The following is a 17,979-nucleotide window of genomic DNA, read 5'->3' as shown; positions in this document are numbered from 1 at the left end:
AGCAAGTACAGACCCAGACCTCTGGACCCTCTCCAATGCCAGTACATTTTTTCTTAGATGAGGAGCCCAAACCTGTTCACATACTCAAGGTGAGGCCTCCCCAGTGCCTCATAAGGCCTCAGCATCACATCCCTGCTCTTGAAAGGAAAACTAGCATTGCATTTGCCTTCCTCACCACGGAGTCAAGCTGCAAGTTAACCTTTAGCTCTTTCTGCACAAGGACTCCCGAGCCCCTTTGCAACTCAGATTCTTTGATTTTCTCCGCATTTGTAAAATAGTCTGCACAGCAACATCCAAATTAAGCCTCACCAATATCTTACATAACTTCAATATAACATCCCAACTTCTGCACACAATAATTTGATTTATGAAGTGCAATGTGCCAAAAGTTCTCTCTTAGACCTTATCTGCCTGTAGCACCAATTTCAAAAAATCATATATTCACAGATCCCTTTATTCCCCCTTGACACCAGGAATACACAGGGACGATCAGAATAAAGCAAAGGTTCCCAGCCTGTGATCCATGGAACATCCATGGCATCCATGATATAAAAAAATTGTTGGGAACAGCAATGACTGGAGTTTCTGGGAGAAATTCGGAAGGTCTAAAGGGAGGATGAGACAGCCATAGTTGAGGGAAGTCAAAGACAGAATAAAGCAAGGATTATGAGTTGCTTGACTCGTAAGTCATGCATTGAGAATGTTACTGTGATTAAACACTACATTGCCAGAGCAAACCAGAAACCATGGCTGATAGCAGAGGCTTAGGATGCTGCCTTCAGATTGGTAGCCAGGATGACCCTAAGGTCAACGAGAGCTCCCGGGCCATCAGGAAGGCAAAGCAGGACTACTCACAGAAAGTTCACAGATACCTTTGTGCACCAGGGACATAAGGTACACGCAAGGTATACAAGCTATAACCGATTACAAGTCCATTTTGCATGTCAACCTTTCCGATAGGTTGAATGTTTTCTATACATAATTTGATACATTGAGTGATGTGACATAGGGTAAAACCCCCTCTCTTCCTGAGGAACTGGCACCCTGGCTGGCTACAGCCATGGTGAGGAGGGTCCTCGTCAGGTAAACCCACACAAAGTTGTGGGGCTGGACAAGATGCCTGGTTAGGTGTTGATGAACTGTGCAGCCCAGCTTTAGAGATCTTTAATATCTCTTTGAAATGGTCTGCAGGCTTCAGGGGAGCCAGTATCATTCCAGTGCCCAAGGGAGTGATAGGAACTGGACTAAACAATTATCCCCTATGGCACTGATTTCAATAATCATGAAGTGCTCTGAGCGGCTGGTAATGGATTATGTAAAATCCCACCTTCCAGTTACATTGGACCCTTTCCAGTTCACCTACTGCTCAAACCAGATCACCGATGATGGCATAGCCTCAGCATTCCATGCCATCCTGCCCCACCTAGACAACAATGCCTCATGTGCCAGGGTTATGTTCATCAACTTCAGCTCGCTGTTTACCATGATCATCCCTCAGAGAGTGCTGGTTAAATTGTCCTCACTGGGACTCAGCTCCCCTCTCTGTAACTGGATCTTGGACTTCATGATGGAAAGACCCCAATCAGTTTGAGTTGGCAGCAACACCTCAAGCTCCATCACAATGAACACTGGTGACCCCAGGAGTGTGTGTTCAGCCACCGCTGTTAACGCTACTGACTCATGGCTGCACTGCCAGATCCAGGTCAAACTGTGTCATCAAGTCCCCTAATGATCTTATCAGCATGCAAAAAGAAGAGAAAGAGGCTTGTCAAATGGTGTGAGAACAACAACCTGAGTCTCAACATTGACGAGGCAAAAGAGATGAAGGCACAGGTCAGACACTCTCCATTGCACATCCATGGTCTCCCGTGGGGAGAGTGAAGAGCACAAAGTTCCTTGGTGTGCACATAATGGATGATCTAACCTAAACCCACAATACATCCTCACTAGTCAAGAAGGCACAGAGGCAGCTACAATCTGAGAAGAATGAGGTATGCAAGGCTCCCCACTCCCATTCTAACAACTTTCTACTGGAACGTCATTGGGAGTCCCCTTTCTGGCTGCATCCTTGTGTGGTACAGAAACTGCAAGGCACTACGCCGCACAATCCCACCGGAGGCTCACCAGGGTTTCTCTCCTCACAGTTGTGACATTTACCAGAAGTGTTGTCGACAAAGAGACCGAAGTATTGTTGAGAATCCAGCCGTCCCACCCACAACCCTTTTGAGCCACTGCTGTCAGGGAGAAGATACAGGATCATCAGGACTCGGGCTGTGACACTAATGAATACCTGCAACCACCACCACAAATATTTGTGGTAATATTTTGCTTTATGTGTTGTGTGTGAGTCTTGTTTTGTGGGTGCACTGTGGTCCAGAGGAACATTGTTTCATTTGGTTGTATATATGTACAGCAAGATGACAATAAACTAGAACTTGACCTTGATTTTTTCCTCCAACCAAAATCCAGCCTTGATGTTATTCTTTCTCCCTTCCTCTTGTCTTTTCCCATTTTCATCTGTAGCATCTGCAGTATCTGTAACATCACTGATCCAATCCCTCTGCACCTCCATTCCATTCCAGTATGACCTGAATGCTATTCACTTCTGTTTGAACAGAGATCCGACAAATTCCCCTCTACTAACTCTTAATGTGGTTAAATACATCCTCATATTGAACAACTTCTCCAAATCTATTTGCTTCCTGCAAATGGAAAGTTTAGCTGTGAGAACCAGACTGCTGTTTGTGAGAAAAGTCCCTTTTTGCTCAGGATTCCTCTGTCAACTTTTGGTCCAGTGCATTGATGACTGATTTCTATCTTCCTGTTTTTATGCAGACAGACATATTTTTCACTTTTGTTTATTTGCTTCAAATTTACAATGGATTCCACTTTGATGTGTAAAAACATGAAAGATAGGAGCAGACAGTGGCCATTCTGGCCGTTGAGCTTATTCTATTAATCAACAAGATTGTGAATAGTTTTTGCCTACCCCCATATCCCTTCCTTTCTGTAGTGCCCTGGATGAAGGCAGAATGGCTTTTATCAGTCAGGGCACTCAGTGCAAGAGATGGAACACTATGTAACAGTTGTACAACATGAAGTATTGTGCACAGTTATGCTTACCCTGTTACAAGAAAGCTACATTAAGCTGGAAAAAGTGTAAAGAAGAATGTAACCAGGACTTGAGAGCCTGCTGTTTGGAGAGGTTGGGCAGACTGAAACTTTATTCCTTAAGATGTACGAGACTGACGGGTGAATCTACAGAGATATGTATAAAATCATGAAGGCAAAAGAAATGAGATTGTAGGCCAGTTAGTCCAACCTCAGTGGTTACAGAAGTGTTGGAGTCTATTATTAAGGATGTGGTTAGACAAATGATAATGAGACTAATGATAAACTAATGAGACTGATGATAAACTAAGTCAAAGTCTGCATGGTTTCTGTAAAGGGAAATCCTGCCTGACAAATTGGTAGAGGGACTTGGACCAGCTGGAAAAATGGGCTGAAAAATGGCAGATGGAGTTTAATACTGACAAGTGTGAGGTATTGCACGTTGGAAGGACAAACCAACGTAGAACATACAGGGTTAATGGTAAGGCACTGAGGAGTGCAGTGGAACAGAGGGATCTGGGAATACAGATACAAAATTCCCTAAAAGTGTTGTCACAGGTAGATAGGGTCGTAAAGAGAGCTTTTGGTACATTGGCCTTTATTAATCGAAGTATTGAGTATAAGAGCTGGAATGTTATGATGAGGTTGTATAAGGCATTGGTGAGGCTGAATCTGGAGTATTGTGTTCAGTTTTGGTCACCAAATTACAGGAAGGATATAAATAAGGTTGAAAGAGTGCAGAGAAGGTTTACAAGGATGTTGCCGGGACTTGAGAAACTCAGTTACAGAGAAAGGTTGAATAGGTTAGGACTGTATTCCCTGGAGCGTAGGAGAATGAGGGGAGATTTGATAGAGGTATATAAAATTATGATGGGTATAGATAGAGTGAATGCAAGCAGGCTTTTTCCACTGAGGCAAGGGGAGGAAAAAACCAGAGGACATGGGTTTAGGGTGAGGGGGGAAAAGTTTAAAGGGAACATTAGGGGAGGCTTCTTCACACAGAGAGTGGTGGGAGTATGGAATGAGCTGTCAGATGAGGTGGTAAATGCGGGTTCTTTTTTAACATTTAAGAATGAATTGGACAGATACATGGATGGGAGGTGTATAGAGGGATATGGTCCGTGTGCAGGTCAGTGGGACTAGGCAGAAAATGGTTCGGCACAGCCAAGAAGGGCCAAAAGGCCTGTTTCTGTGCTGTGCTTTCTATGGTTAATAAGTATTTTACACAGAGAGTGATAAGTGCATAGAATGGGCTGCCGGTGACGGAGGTGGAGGCGGAAATGATAGGGTCTTTTAACTGACCCCTGGATAGGTACATGGAGCTTAGAAAAATAGAGGGCTATGGGTAACCCTGGGTGATTTCTAAGGTAAGTACATGTTCGGCACAGCTTTGTGCCCGAAGGATCTGTATTGCGCTGTAGGTTTTCTATGTTTCTGTGATTCTTGAAAGATCATCGTTAACGCCTCCGCAGTTTCTCCAGCTACTTCCTTCAGAACCCGAGGGTGCATTCCATCATGTCCAAGAGATTTATCCGCCCTCAAACGATTAAGCTTTCTGAGCATCTTCTCAGTCTTAATTTTCACTGCACAAACTTCACTTCCCTGACACTCTTGAATGTCCGGTGTACTGCAGACATCTTCTACTGTGAAAACCGATGCAAAATACACATTCAGTTCCTCTGCCATCTCTGCATCTCTCATTACAATATGTCCAGCGTCATTTTGTATTGGTCCTATATCTACCCTCAATTCTGTTTCACCCTGTATATACTTAAAAAAGCTTTCATTATCTTCTTTGATATTAGTCACCACTTCCTTTCATAATTCATCTTTTCCTTACTGATGACCTTCTTAGCTTCCTTCTGCAAGTTTTTAAAAGCTTCCCAATCCTCTATCTTCCCCTTGAATGCCCTCTCTTTTGCTTTTACTTTGGCTCTGACTTCACTTGTCAGCCACGGATGTGTCCTTCTTCCCTTTGAAAGTATCTTCTTACTTGGAATATATCTGTCTTGCACTTCCCTCATTTTTCGCAGAAACTCCAGCTATTGCTGCTCTGCTGTCCTTCCTGCAAATGTCCCTTTCCAGTCAACATCGACCAGCTCCCCTCTCATGCCATTGTAATTTCCTTTATTCTGCTGAAATACTGACACATTGGATATTAATTTTTCCCTCTCAAATTGCAATGTGAACTCAATTATATTCTGATCTCTAGGGGTTCCTTAACCTGAAGTTCTCTTATCACCTCCGGATCATTGCATAACACCCAATCCAGCACAGCCAGATTAAAAACAAGGAGATAATAAAACACTAGTCAGGCCACACTTGGAGCATTGTCAACAATCTTGAGCCCCATATCTCTGAAAGGATGTGTTGTCATTGGAGAGAGTCCAGGGCAGATTCATGACACTGATCCAGGGATGAATGAGTTAACCTATAAGCCCATAAGACCATAAGACCATAAGACCATAACACATGGGAGCAGAATTAGGCCATCTGGCCCATCAAGTCTGCTCCACCATTCAATCATGGCTGATCCTGTCTTCTATCTCCTCCTCAACCCCAGTTCCCGGCCTTCTCCCTGTAACCTATGATGGCATGTCCAATCACGAACCTATCGATCTCTGCCTTAGTGCACCCAATGACCTGGCCTCCACAGCTGCACGTGGCAACAAATTCCCAAAATTCACCACCCTCTGGCTGAAGAAATTTCTCGGTATCTCTGTTTTGAAAGGGTGCCCCTCTATCCTGAGGCTGTACCCTCTTGTCCTGGACTCCTCCACCATGGAAAACATCCTTTCCACATCTACTCTGTCTGGGCCTTTCACCATTCGAAAGGTTTCAATGAGATTCCCCCCTCATCTTTCTGAATTCCACTGAGTACAGACCCAGAGACATCAAAATGTTCCTAATATGATAACCCTTTCATTGCTGGAATCATCCTTGTGAACCTCCTCTGGACCCTCTCCAATGTCAGCACATTTTTTCTAAGATGAGGGGCCCAAAACTGTTCACAATGTTCAAGGTGAGGCCTCACCAGTGACTTAGAAAGCCTCAGCATCACATCCCTGCTCTTGTATTCTAAACTTCCTGAAATGAATATTAACATGGCATTTGCCTTCCTCATCACAGACTCAGCCTGCAATTAATCTTCAGGGTGATCTGCACGAGGACTCCCAAGTCCCTTTGCATCTCAGATTCCTGGATTTTCTCCCCGTTTATAAAATAGTCCACACATTTATTTCTACTACTAAAATACATGAGGAGTGTTTGGCAGCTTTGGGCCTGTACTCACTGGAATTTAGAAGAATGCATGGGGGGATCTCATTGAAACCTACAGAATGTTGAAAGGACTAGATAGGGTGGATGTGGAGAGGATGTTTTGCATGGTGGGGAATCCAGCACTAAAGGGCACAGTCTCAAAATTGAGGGGTAACCCTTTAGAACAGAGGTAAGGAGGAAATTTTTAATCAGAGAGTTGTAAAACTGTGGAATGCTCTGCCACAGACTGCAGTGGAGGCCAAGTCCATGCGTATGTTTAAGGTGGAAGTCGATCGTTTCCTGATCGATCAGGGCATCAAAGAATATGGCGAGAAGGCAGGTGTATGGGAGTGAGTGGGATCTGGGATCAGCCATGATGGAATGGTGGAGCAGTCTTGATGGGCTGAATGGCCTAATTCTGCCCCTATGTCTTATGGTCTTATGAGGGGATAGATAAAGATAATGCACAGTCTTTTTCCCCAGATTTCAGGAATCAAAAACTAGACAGCAGTGGTTTATTTAAGATGAGAGGGGGAAACTGTAAACTGGAAGTAAGGGCAACTTCTTCACCCAGAGAACGGTGGGTGTAGAATAGGGAGGTACTGGCCCTTCGGCCCATAATGTGGTGCTGAAATTTTAAGACCATGCCCGGCCTGCTGAGTTCCTCCGGCATTTTGTGTGTGTTGCTTTGGATTTCCAGCATCTGCAGAATTTTTCATCTTTGCTATCCACCTGTGTTGTCAATGAATTAAGACCATAAGGTACAGAAGCAGAATTAGGCCATTTGGCCCATCAAGTCTGCTGCACCATTTCATCATGGCTGAGCCATTTTTTATAGCCCCAGTCTCCTTCCTTCTCCCATATCCCTTCATGCACTAACCAATCAAAAATCTATCACCCTCTGCCTTAAATATACATAAAGATTTGGGCTCCACAGCTGCCTGTGGCAATGAATTCCACAGATTCACCACCTTCTGGCTAAAGAAATTCCTCCTCATCTCCCCCCTAAAAGGACACCCCTCTATTCTGAGACCATGTCCTCTGGCCTTAGACTCTCCCACCACAGGAAACATCCTCTTCACATCCACTCTATCAAAGCCATTCAATAGATTTCAATTAGTTCACCCCTCATTCCTCTGAATTTAGCTGAATACAGACCCAGAACCATCAAACACTCTTTATACGACAAGACATTCAGTCTTAGTATCATTTTTGTGAACCTCCTTTCAACCCTCTCCAGTTTCAGCAACATTCTCAGATAAGGGATCCAAATCTGCTCACAGTAATCCAAGCTCTGCTTTTATACTCTAATCCTCTCAAAATGAATGCTAACATCCATCTAGAAGATCCTGAGAGGCAGGGCTTATAAACATTTGGAGAGGCATAATATAATTAGTTAAGAAGACACGCAGTCCTCTTTTATTGTCATTTAGTAATACATGCATTAAAAAATGATACAATATTTAGGGATAGTCGGCATGGCTTTGTCAAAGGCAGGTCGTGCCTTACAAGCCTGATTGAATTTTTTGAGGATGTGACTAAACACATGGATGAAGGAAGAGCAGTAGATGTAGTGCATATGGATTTCAGCAAAGTATTTGATAAGGTACTCCATGCAAAGCTTATTGAGAAAGTAAGGAGGCATGGGATCCAAGGGGACATTGCTTTGTGGATCCAGAACTGTCTTGCCCTCAGAAGGCAAAGAGTGGTTGTGGACGGGTCATATTCTGCATGGAGGTCGATGACGAGTGATATGCCTCACGGATCTGTTCTGGGACTCTTACTCTTTGTGATTTTCATAAATGACCTGGATGAGGAATTGGAGATAAGATACAAGAGTGTGCTGAGAAGTGGCAGATGGAGTTCAACACAGATAAGTGTGAAGTGGTTCATTTTGGTAGGTCACATATGATGGCAGAATATAGTATTAATGGTAAGACTCTTGGCAGTGTGGAGGATCAGAGGGATCTTGGGGTCGGAGTCCATAGGACACTCAAAGCTGCTATGCAGGTTGACTCTGTGGTTAAGAAGGCATACGGTGTATTGGTCTTTATCAATCGTGGGATTGAATTCAGGAGCTGAGAGGTAATGTTGCAGCTATATAGGACCCTGGTCAGACCCCACTTGGAGGACTGTGCTCAGTTCTGATCGCCTCACTACAGGAAGGATGTGGAAACTAAAGAAAAAGTGCAGAGGAGATTTCCAAGATGTTGCCTGGATTGGGGAGCATGCCTTATGAGAACAGATTGAGTGAACTCAGCCTTTTCTCCTTGGAGCAACGGAGGATGAGAGGTGACCTGATAGAGTTGTACAAGGTGATGAGGGGCATTGATCGTGTGGATAGTCAGAGGCTTTTTCCCAGGGCTGAAATGTCTAGCACGAGAGGGCGCAGTTTTAAGGTGTTTGGAAGTAGGTACAGAGGAGATGTCAGGGGTATGTTTTTCACTCAGAGAGTGGTGAGTGTGTGGAATGGGCTGCCGGCGATGGTGGTGGAGACGAATACGATAGGGTCTTTTAAGAGGTGGTAAGGACATGTTCGGCACAGCTTTTTGGGCCAAAGGGCCTGTATTTGCTGCAGGTTTTCTAAGTTTCCATTATATTCGCCTTCCTCACCACCAACAACCTGCAGATTAATTTTAGAGAATCCTGCCCGAGGGCAAATGCAATGAAAGCATTCATTTCAAGAGGTTGAGAATACAAGAGCAGGGATGGGATGTTGAGGCTTTAAAGTACTGGTGAGGCCTCGTATTGAGTATTGTGAACAGTTTTGGTCTCCTCATCTAAGGAAATATGTGCTGTCATTGGTGAGGGTTCAGGGGAGGTTCATGGAATAATTCCGGAGATGAAAGGGTTATCATATTAGAAATAAGACCATAAGACGATAAGGCATAGGAGCAGAATTAGGTCATCTGGCCCATCGAGTCTGCTCCGCCATTCAATCATGACTGAATACAGGCTCCCCTGACCACAGTGTTGTGCCGACCATGTAACCCACTCTAGAGACTGCCTAGAGTTTCCCTCGTGCATAGCCATCTATTTCACTAAGCTCCATGTACCTATCCTAGAGACTGTTAAAAGACCCTATTGTATCCACGTTCACCACTGCTGCCGGCAGTGCATTGCACACAGCCACCACACTCTGTGTGAAAAACTTACCCCTGACATCCCCTCGGTACCTCTTTCCAAACTATGCCCTCTCATGCTAGCCATTTCAGCCCTGGGAAAAAGCCTCTGGCTATCCACACGATCAATGCCCCTCATCATCTTATACACCTCGATCCGGTCACCTCTCATCCTCTGTCACTGCATAACATCCAATCCAGAATAGCTGATCCCCTAGTGGGTTTAACCACAAGCTGCTCTAAAAAAGCCATCTCATAGGCATTCTACAAATTCCTCCTCCTGGATTCTGACACCAATCTGATTTTCTAATCTATCAGTGCATTGAAGTCCCCCATGAAACTATTGTAACATTACCCTTTTTAACATGCATTTTATATCTGCCACTGTAATTTGTAGCCCACATTCTTACTACTGTTTGGAGGTCTGAACAGCTGATCCCCTCGTGGGCTCAGCCAGGAGCTGCTCTAAAAAGCCATCTCGTAGGCACCCTAAAAATCCCCCTCTTGGAATCCAGCACCAAGCTGATTTTCCCAATCTACGTGCATATTAAAATCCTTATGACTATTGTAACGTTGCCCTCTTGGCATGCTTTCTCTATCTCCCATTGTAATTTGTGGACCACATCCTTTCTACTGTTTTGGGATCTGTATACAACTCCCATCAGGGTCTTTTTACCCTTGCAGTTCCGTAGCTCTATACACAATGATTCATCACCGTCTGACCCAATATCACCTTTTTCTAATGATCTGATTTCATTTTTCACCCACCAAGCTCCACCAACCCTTCTGGCTACCTGCCTGTCCTTTTGAAACAATGTGTATCCTGGGACATTAAGCTCCCAGCTATAATCTTCTTTATCAGAGATTAAGGGAGCTGGGGCTTTACTCTTTGGAGAGAAGGAGGATGGGAGAGAAGGAGGATGAGAGGAGACATGATAGAGGTGTACAAGATAACAAGAGGAATAGATAGAGTGGATAGCCAGCGCCTTTTCCCCAGGGCACCACTGCTCAATACAAGAGGACATGGCTTTAAGGTAAGGGGTGGGAAGTTCAAGGGGGATATTAGAGGAAGGTTTTTTACTCAGAGAGTGGTTGGTGTGTGGAATGCACTGCCTGAGTCAGTGGTGGAGGCAGATACACTAGTGAAGTTTAAGAGACTACTAGGCAAGTATATGGTGGAATTTAAGGTGGGGGATTATATGGGAGGCAGGGTTTGAGGGTTGGCACAACATTGTGGGCCGAAGGTCCTGTAATGTGCTGTACTATTCTATGTTTTATGTTCTTTCAGCCACGATTCAGTGATGAGCACAATGTCATACATGCCAATTTGTGTCTGTGCTACAAGTTCATCTACCTTCCTATGTGTACTGTGTGCATTCAAATATAACACCTTCAGTGCTATATTCATCACCCTTCATGATTTTGTCCCTCTTTAACAATGCAATATTTGCATCCTACTCTTTTATATAGACAGCAAGTAACAGGAATCTAACATCCAGCCCTGTGGCACACCTCCAGTAAGCAGCCTCCATTCTGACAAACAGCGTTTCCCTGTCCCAACAAACACCCTCCCATTGTGCGTTGACTCGGATTCAGAGTTCCTCATGGATGTGTACAGAACTTGAGCGAAGTTCACTGTCCACTTTACATTAAAAGTAACTCGCCCTCCTGCAAGCTAAAAAATCTCAAAGCCCACTTACCTGTTAGAAAAATGAGCAACACTGCTGTGATTAGCAGCAGCCTCATGCTGTAGCTTCCAACAATCTCAATGTGAAATAGCAGTGGGTGAACGTTATCAGGCAGACCTGGGTTGCTCTGAGGAAATCCACAGCTGTGGGCAGTGTGCGAGACTGTTGCTGTCACTTCACTACAGGGCGTGGACAAGCTCAAAGTATGTTCTGTCCGGGACCCATAGCAATTGTCCTCCCTTTCTTCCTGCCTCTTTCTTACTCTGTTGATAGTATTTCCCATACCTCTTCTTCCCTTCCTCTCTCTCCAACTCTCTTCCTTCACACTTCACAATCATACTCACTTCCCTACTGTATGTAGTCATTTATCATCCCTTATCCAATCGCACTCTCTCTCTCCTGCCCCTCTCTCTCTCACGCTGTCCCGCTCTTTCATCAGCCATGATCCCATTGAACAGAAGAGCAGGCTTGATGGGCAGATGGCCTACTCCTGCTCCTATATCTTATGTTCTCCATCTCTCCCTCTCACACTCTCTCTCTCCATTTCTCTCTCCCATTCTCTCACTGCCTCTCTCTCTCTCACCTTTTCCTCATCCCCTCCCCTCACTCTGCTCTTTCACTTCATCCCTAACTACTTGCTACCTCTCCTCTGCCTTTCTCTTTATTCTACCCACTCCCCTCCCCACCTGCGGTCACGGTTTTGTGCTGGGGAGCAGCATCAGCTCGAAACAGTTTAATTGCAAGAGGATGTGAGAAGTAACGGAAGTGCCTTTGGTTTGGCCCAGACCATAGACTGGATTGTGTTACGAATGTGTTAATTCCTTTGTACAGACAGTCTTCCTGTAGGTTTTCACAAACAGAACGGTGTGAAGCATTTTATGTTTAAGAAAAACCATGATAACTCAATTATTGTGCTCGAAACACAGAACACAGAACTAAATGTGATTAAGTCTTCATGTCAGACCAGCCTCTTAAAATGAGCTACAAGTCAGTGTTGGAGGTTGTGATTATGCAGATAGAAACACAGAAAACCTACAGCACAATATCGACAATTCGGCCCACCATGCTATGCCAAACATGTCCTTGCTTTAGAAATTACCCAGGGTTACCCACAGCCCTCTATTTTTCTAAACTCCATATACCTAACCAAGAGTCCATTAAAAGACCCTATCGTATCCACCTCCACCACCGTCACTGGCAGCCCATTCCACACACTCACCACCCTCTGTGTAAAAAACTTACCCCTGACATCTCCTCTGTATCTTCTCCCCAGCACCTTAAACCTGTGTCCTCTTGTGACAACCATTTCAGCCCTGGGAAAAAGCCTCTGACTATCCACATGATCAATGCCTCTCATCATCTTATACACCTCTATCAGGTCACCTCTCATCCTCCGTTGCTCCAAGGAGAAAAGGCCGAGTTCACTCAACCTATTCTCATAAGGCATGCTCCCCAATCCAGGTAACATCCTTGTAAATCTCCTCTGCACCCTTTCTATGGCTTCCACATCCTTCCTGTAGTGAGGCGACCAGAACTGAGCACAGTACTCCAAGTGTGGTCTGACCAGGGTCCTATATAACCACAACATTACCTCTCGGCTCTTAAACTCAGTTCCACGATTGATGAAGGCCAATGCACCGTATGCCTTCTTAACCACAGAGTCAACCTGCACAGCAGCTTTGAGTGTCCTATGGACTCGGACCCCAAGATTCCTCTGATCCTCCACACTGCCAAGAGTCTGACCAATAGTACTACATTCTGCAATCATATTTGACCTACCAAAGTGAAACACCTCACACTTAACTGGGTTGAACTCCATTTGTCACTTCTCAGCCCAGTTTTGTATCCTATCGATGTCTGGCTGTGCAGAGGAGGTTTACAAGGATGTTGCCTGGATTGGGGAGCATGGCTTGTGAGAATAGGTTGAGTGAAATCGGCCTTGTCTCCTTGGAGCGACAGAGGATGAGGGGTGACCTGATAGAGGTGTATAAGATGATGAGAGACATTGATCGTGTGGGTAGTCAGAGGCTTTTTCCCAGGGCTGAAATGGCTAACACAAGCGGGCACAGTTTTAAAGTGCTTGGAGTAGGTACAGAGGAGATGTCAGGGGTAACTTCACCTTCCCATTTCATACAGAGAGTGGTGAGTGCATGCATTGGCTGCCAGCAATGGTGGTGGCCTTGGGGGACAGATAAGTGGGTAACAGTCAGGAGAGGGAAGGGCAAGAATCAGATACTAGAGTCAATATCCCACTTAAAAATAAATACTGCTCCTTGAGTACTCTTGTGGGGGGATGGCCGACCTGGGGGAAGCAGCAGTGGCCGTGCCTCTGGCACCGTGTCTGGTCCTGTGGCTCAGAAGGATGGGGAAAACATAGAAACATAGAAAATAGGTGCAGGAGTAGGCCATTCGGCCCTTCGAGCCTGCACCGCCATTCAGTATTATCATGGCTGATCATCCAACTCAGAACCCTGCACCAGCCTTCCCTCCATACCCCCTGATCCCTTTAGCCACAAGGGCCATATCTAACTCGCTCTTAAATATAGCCAATGAACTGGCCTCAACTGTTTCCTGTGGCAGAGAATTCCACAGATTCACCACTCTCTGTGTGAAGAAGTTTTTCCTAATCTCAGTCCTAAAAGGCTTCCCCTTTATCCTCAAACTGTGACCCCTCGTTCTGGACTTCCCCAACATCGGGAACAATCTTCCTGCATCTAGCCTGTCCAATCCCTTTAGGATTTTATACGTTTCAATCAGATCCCCCCTCAATCTTCTAAATTCCAACGAGGATAAGCCTAGTTGATCCAGTCTTTCTTCATATGAAAGTCCTGCCATCCCAGGAATCAATCGGGTGAACCTTCTTTGTACTCCCTCAATGGCAAAGATGTCTTTCCTCAGATTAGGGGACCAAAACTGCACACAATACTCCAGGTGTGGTCTCACCAAGGCCTTGTACAACTGCAGTAGTACCTCCCTGCTCCTGTACTCAAATCCGCTCGCTATAAATGCCAGCATACCATTCGCCTTTTTCACCGCCTGCTGTACCTGCATGCCCACTTTCAATGACTGGTGTATAATGACACCCAGGTCTCGTTGCACCTCCCCTTTTCCTAATCGGCCACCATTCAGATAATAATCTGTTTTCCTGTTTTTGCCACCAAAGTGGATAACTTCACATTTATCCACATTAAATTGCATCTGCCATGAATTTGCCCACTCACCCAACCTATCCAAGTCACCCTGCATCCTCTTAGCATCCTCCTCACTGCTAACACTGCCACCCAGCTTCGTGTCATCCGCAAACTTGGAGATGCTGCATTTAATTCCCTCATCCAAGTCATTAATATATATTATAAACAACTGGGGTCCCAGCACTGAGCCTTGCGGTACCCCACTAGTCACTGCCTGCCATTCTGAAAAGGTCCCGTTTATTCCCACTCTTTGCTTCCTGTCTGCCAACCAATTCTCTATCCACATCAATACCTTACCCCCAATACCGTGTGCTTTAAGTTTGCACACTAATCTCCTGTGTGGGACCTTGTCAAAAGCCTTTTGAAAATCCAAATATACCACATCCACTGGTTCTCCCCTATCCACTCTACTAGTTACATCCTCAAAAAAATCCTATGAGATTCGTCAGACATGATTTTCCTTTCACAAATCCATGCTGACTTTGTCCGATGATATCACCACTTTCCAAATGTGCTGTTATCACATCTTTGATAACTGACTCCAGCAGTTTCCCCACCACCGATGTTAGGCTAACCGGTCTATAATTCCCTGGTTTCTCTCTCCCTCCTTTTTTAAAAAGTGGGGTTACATTAGCCACCCTCCAATCCTCAGGAACTAGTCCAGAATCTAAAGAGTTTTGAAAAATTATCACTAATGCATCCACTATTTCTTGGGCTACTTCCTTAAGCACTCTGGGATGCAGACCATCTGGCCCTGGGGATTTATCTGCCTTTAATCCCTTCAATTTACCTAACACCACTTCCCTACTAACATGTATTTCCCTCAGTTCCTCCATCTCACTGGACCCTCTGTCCCTACTATTTCCAGAAGATTATTTATGTCCTCCTTAGTGAAGACAGAACCAAAGTAGTTATTCAATTGGTCTGCCATGTCCTTGCTCCCCATAATCAATTCACCTGTTTCTGTCTGTAGGGGACCTACATTTGTCTTAACCAATCTTTTTCTTTTCACATATCTGTAAAAGCTTTTACAGTCAGTTTTTATGTTCCCTGCCAGTTTTCTGTCATAATCTTTTTTCCCCTTCCTAATTAAAGGAAGAAGGCAGTAGTGATAGGAGACTCTATAGTTAGGGGGTCAGTCAGGCGATTCTGTGGATGCAGGAAAGAAGCACGGATGGTAGTTTGCCTCCCAGGTGCCAGGGTCTGGGATGTTTCTGATTGCGTCCACGATATCCTGAAGTGGGAAAGTGAACAGCCAGAGGTCGTAGTACATATTGTTACCAACGACATAGGTAGGAAAAGGGAGGAGGTCCTGAAAACAGACAATAGGGAGTTCGGAAGAAAGTTGAGAAGCAGGACCTCAAAGGTAGTAATCTTGGGATTACTGCCTGTGCTACGCAACGGTGAGTCTAGGAATGGAGTGAGGTGGAGGATAAATGTGTGGCTGAGGGACTGGAGCAGGGGGCAGGGATTCAGGTTTCTGGATCATTGGGACCTCTTTTGGGGCAGGCGTCACCTGTACAAAAAGGACGGGTTACACTTGATTCGCAGGGGTCCAATATCCTAGCGGGGAGGTTTGCTAAGGCTATTGGGGAGAGTTTAAACTAGAATTGCTGGGGGTTGGGAACTGAACTGAAGAGACAGAGGAAAGCTCACATATGGACAAAGCTTGGAGACAGTGTGAGAGGGAGGATAGGCAGGTGATAAGGAAGGGATATGCTCAGACCAATGGTTTGAGATGTATCTATTTTAGAAGCATCATGAACAAAGCGGATGAGCTTAGAGCGTGGATCAGTACTTGGAGCTATGATGTTGTGGCCATTACAGAGACTTGGATGGCTCAGGGGCAGGAATGGTTACTTTGAGTGCCAGCTTTAGATGTTTCAGAAAGGACAGGGAGGGAGGCAAAAGAGGTGGGGGCATGGCATTGTCGATCAGAGATAGTGTCACGGCTGCAGAAAAGGTGGATGCCATGGAGGGATTGTCTACGGAGTCTCTGTGGGTGAAAGTTGGAAACAGGAAGGGGTCAATAACTCTACTGGGTGTTTTTTATTGACCACCTGATAGTAACAGAGACATCGAGAAACAGATAGGGAGACAGATTCTGGAAAGGTGTAATAATAACACTGTTGTCATGGTGGGAGATTTTAATTTTACAAATATTGATTGGCTTCTCCCAGAGTGAGGGGTTTAGATGGGATGGAGTTTGTTAGGTGTGTTCAGGAAGGTTTCCTGGCACATTACGTAGGTAAGCCTACAAGAGGAGAGGCTGTACTTGATCTGGTATTGGGAAATGAACCTGGTCAGGTGTCAGATCTCTCAGTGGGAGAGCATTTTGGAGATAGTGATCACAATTCTATCTCCTTTACTCTCACATTGGAGAGGGATAGGAACAGATGAGTTAGGAAAGCGTTTATTTGGAGTAAGGGAAATATGAAGCTATCAGGCAGGAAACTGGAAGCATAAATTGGGAACTGAAGTTCTCAGGGAAATGTGAGGCAAAAATGTGGCTAATGTTCAGGGGATATTTGCGTGGCATTCTGCACAGGTATGTTCTCATGAGACAGGGAAAGGATAGTAGGGTACAGGAACTGTGGTGTACAAAGGCAGTTGAAAATTCAGTCAAGAAGAAAACAAAAGCTTACGAAAGGTTCAAAAAACTAAGTAATGATAGAGATCCAGGAGATTATAAGTTTAGCAGGAAGGAGCTGAAGACTGAAATTAGGAGAGACAGAATGGACCATGAGAAGGCCTTGGCAAGCAGGAATAAAGCAAACTCCACGGCATTCTACAAGTACGTGAAGAGCAAGAGGATAAGACATGAGAGAATAGGGCCAATCAAGTGTGACAGTGTTAAAATGTGTATGAAACCGAAGGAGATAGCTGAGGTACTTAATGAATATTTTGCTTCAGTATTCACTACAGAAAAGGATCTTGGCAATTGTAGGGATGACTTACAGCTGATTGAAAAGCTTGAGCATATAGACATGAAGAAAGAGCTTTTAGACAATAGACAATAGGTGCAGAAGTAGACCATTCGGCCCTTTGAGCCTGCACCGCCATTCTGAGATCATGGCTGATCATCTACTATCAATACCTGGTTCCTGCCTTGTCCCCATAACCCTTGATTCCCCTATCCATAAGGTACCTATCTAGCTCCTTCTTGAAAGCATCCAGAGAATTGGCCTCCACAACTCTCTGGGAGAAGAAGTTCCTCCTCAACTCTGTCCTAAATGACCTACCCCTTATTCTTAAACCATGCCCTCTGGTACTGGACTCTCCCAGCATCTGGAACATATTTCCTGCCTCTATCTTGTCCAATCCCTTAATAATCTTATATGTCTCAATCAGATCCCCCCTCAATCTCCTTAATTCCAGTGTGTACAAGCCCAGTCTCTCTAACCTCTCTGCGTAAGACAGTCCGGACATCCCAGGAATTAACCTAGTGAACCTATGCTGCACCTCCTCCACACCAGGATGTCCTTCCTTAACCCTGGAGACCAAAACTGCACACAATACTCCAGGTGTGGTCTCACCAGGGCCCTATACAAATGCAAAAGGATTTCCTTGCTCTTGTACTCCATTCCCTTTGTAATAAAGGCCAACATT

At 44.9% G+C, this 17,979-nt stretch overlaps 1 protein-coding gene across 2 annotated transcripts in view; it reads right to left on the bottom strand.

Annotated features, from left to right (window-relative positions):
* The window catches only part of LOC134346069 (V-set and immunoglobulin domain-containing protein 1-like), an 80,956-nt gene extending 69,146 nt beyond the window's left edge, over nucleotides 1-11,810 (bottom strand). For both annotated transcript variants that reach the window (XM_063047364.1, XM_063047365.1), the window contains exon 1: nucleotides 11,192-11,810. In XM_063047364.1, coding sequence (XP_062903434.1) covers nucleotides 11,192-11,462 — 271 coding nt within the window. In that variant the 5' untranslated portion in view covers nucleotides 11,463-11,810. The remainder of the gene's footprint in view (nucleotides 1-11,191) is intronic.
* Nucleotides 11,811-17,979: the final 6,169 nt, after the last annotated feature.

This window comes from Mobula hypostoma, chromosome 5 (genome assembly GCF_963921235.1).
Source record: "Mobula hypostoma chromosome 5, sMobHyp1.1, whole genome shotgun sequence".
Classification (NCBI taxonomy): domain Eukaryota; kingdom Metazoa; phylum Chordata; class Chondrichthyes; order Myliobatiformes; family Myliobatidae; genus Mobula; species Mobula hypostoma.
This window is presented reverse-complemented; position numbering and strand designations above follow the sequence as displayed.